Here is a 2,500-nt window from a genome sequence, read left to right on the forward strand (position 1 = left end):
TTTCGACTTAGCTATTCGACATCAGCTTTTTGACTGATGGAGATAATTTTCAGTTAATTCCATCCATAGCTTTGGGTCGTTCCAATTTCCACTGGTGGCTAATACTAGTGCCAGAATCAGAACGGATTACACGATAGTTTGAATTCAAAACGGATGTTAAATAGACACAAAAGAATCCTTGAGATAGCCTACTTTACTCATATTTAATTGGTTTTTGGTTGCGCTTGGGTGTTTGGGGGTGTTTTTTGGACAAGCTAGGGTGTTTGGGGGTGTTTTTTGGACAAGCTAACGTGACTTCATTGTGTTGCACTAGCATTATCCACCAGTGGAAATTGGAACTAACTACAGCGTGGAATTAACTGAAAATGATCGACATCGGGCAAAAACATCATAGGTAAAGTCGAAAATGAAGCCCCAGTTCAAAAATTCCAGAATATCCCTTTAATTACTAGCAGGAATGGGGGTAGACCGCAGCGGGCAAACCGCGAAGAGGTGTAATCACGCCAAAACCACTCCGGGGCGAACAGAAGCTGAGTCTAGGACTAAACCACTCGTATAACCTGCAAGAGTCCACAATCATCCTATAACACCATCGTTGCCCTGCCTCGAGAGACCCTCCAAGACGAAGATGCATGAGAAACTACACCTAGTGAATACGTCTGAGATTTTGTATTACAAATTTTAAAAAATCATTTGGCTACATCTCACTTTAGAAATAATAGGCCTACATGCAGTAGTGGTCGCAACACTGATAGGTTCAAATACATGTCTGGGTCCGCTACTGTAGGCTAGACCTGTTGTAGGCCTATTTCTTTTCTCCCTATATGTGAAAATCAATGTGTGTTTTTGTGTAACTTTTGTTGAACTTGTGCTTAATATGATAATGTTTTACAGTAATATGTAGGCTAGGCTATAACTGTATGTGTGCATTGTATATCTATTGAAGTGCAATGCAAAAATAATTTTCTGCTTGTTTTGGTAAACTTGTGATATCTAAATAAAGTTCTTTGAAAAACCTAATAAAGTACAGTGCATCATAATTTCCTCAGACATGACGCTGAGGCTAAAGGAAAAAGGAAACAGAAGGAAATCTAGGTTGAGTGAAGTGATTTCTAATCTAGGTTGAGTGGAGTGATTTCAGCTGCTGGGATTTGGTTCAAGGCGCAAATCTCTACTCAATACCAGCGCGCGCGCTGCCACCTGCAGGGTGGCACACAAACACAGACGCACGCACACGCACGCACACATTTAGTTTCAGGATGACTTGACTTTAAAGTGGATCGTGGTGACAGTAAATCGACAGAGAAAGGTGAATTGGACAGAATGTCGAAATAAAACGATCAGTGGGCTATTTATAGACGACTTTAGCCTATAGACCTATTAAAACATCGCCTGATGGTTAAAAAATGAAACAACAATCCTCAAAAAGAAATTCCTCTACAACCCAGTTCCATAGTTACATTTCGCAGACAGCAATCCAGTGCAGTTAGATCCATACAAGCTTAAAAGAAGGTAGCCTAGTGCCAACTGATGCAACAGAATCAGGACGGATGGAAATAGTGTAGCCTACTTTCTCCACGAATCAATCATCATTTGTCAAACAGCGGGTTTTATATAAATTGTGTAATTAGCCTGTACCATCTCAATCAAGCATAATTTATCAAATAGACAAAGGGTTCATAGAAAGAGTAGCCATGCGTATTCGAGCCAACTATTAATTTATCAAACAGACTTTACGGTTTAATAGAAGTGGGTAGTGTTATTCCATCTACGTATCATCATACTTTATCAAACAGACTGAACTATAATGACTTACCTTTGTATGTTAGCCTGAGTCTGGGCACGTTCAGCTTGGACGCGGAGGCGGCAGCCAGCAGCAGCGCAGCCAAAATCATCTTGGTGAAGAAAGGTTTTAATTCCACCATCGCTCCTCGGAAATACTCCTTCTTTTTTTCAGTAGCTAATGAATTAAGAAATTCCACGAATTAACAAATTTGCAATAAATCGATTTCAATAGTAGTATAGACTAGTCCTTATTATGCTTGATTAGGCGATATAAATTCTCTCGGTCTTGCTAAATGCCAGTAGGCTAAACTCAGTTTTCAGAAAGGACCACTCGTGCCCCCGTGAGTTGACTTCTGAGTTACTTCCCGGACCTGCTGTGGCCTTGTCCCTGTATTGATTGTTCCGCTCTTGCTCCAGACGCGCTCCCCCTCCCCGGCTGGCTGGCCACTGTGGTGGAGTGGGATTTGAAGCGGAGACGCAGCTCGCTCTCCTTCCCTCGCTCAGAAAGCCCGGTAGAGCGCGCGCCGCAGCCAGAGCGCTCCGCGCGACCCGCCTCTCTACCCGACTATCACTGAATGACAGTGCTGTTACGCTCTGAAAATACTTTAAGTTAAGTTAGCACGGTAAATAACCCAAATTGGTTAGCCTAATGGGTTTAGATTTCTGGACAGTTTTAATTAAGTTCTGATACTAAGTTTAGGAGAGTGCTTCCTGT

The 2,500-nt window shown here is 42.0% G+C and overlaps 1 protein-coding gene across 1 annotated transcript in view; it reads right to left on the reverse strand.

Moving 5' to 3' along the window:
• Positions 1-1,895, reverse strand: part of sema3bl (sema domain, immunoglobulin domain (Ig), short basic domain, secreted, (semaphorin) 3bl) — a gene marked incomplete at both ends in the record, with an annotated part of 66,559 nt that extends 64,664 nt beyond the window's left edge. Inside the window, one exon of the mRNA XM_084445577.1 lies at positions 1,817-1,895. Coding sequence (XP_084301703.1) covers positions 1,817-1,895 — 79 coding nt within the window. The remainder of the gene's footprint in view (positions 1-1,816) is intronic.
• Positions 1,896-2,500: the final 605 nt, after the last annotated feature.

This window comes from Borostomias antarcticus, assembly GCF_949987555.1.
Source record: "Borostomias antarcticus genome assembly, chromosome: 11".
NCBI classification, from domain to species: Eukaryota; Metazoa; Chordata; class Actinopteri; order Stomiiformes; family Stomiidae; genus Borostomias; species Borostomias antarcticus.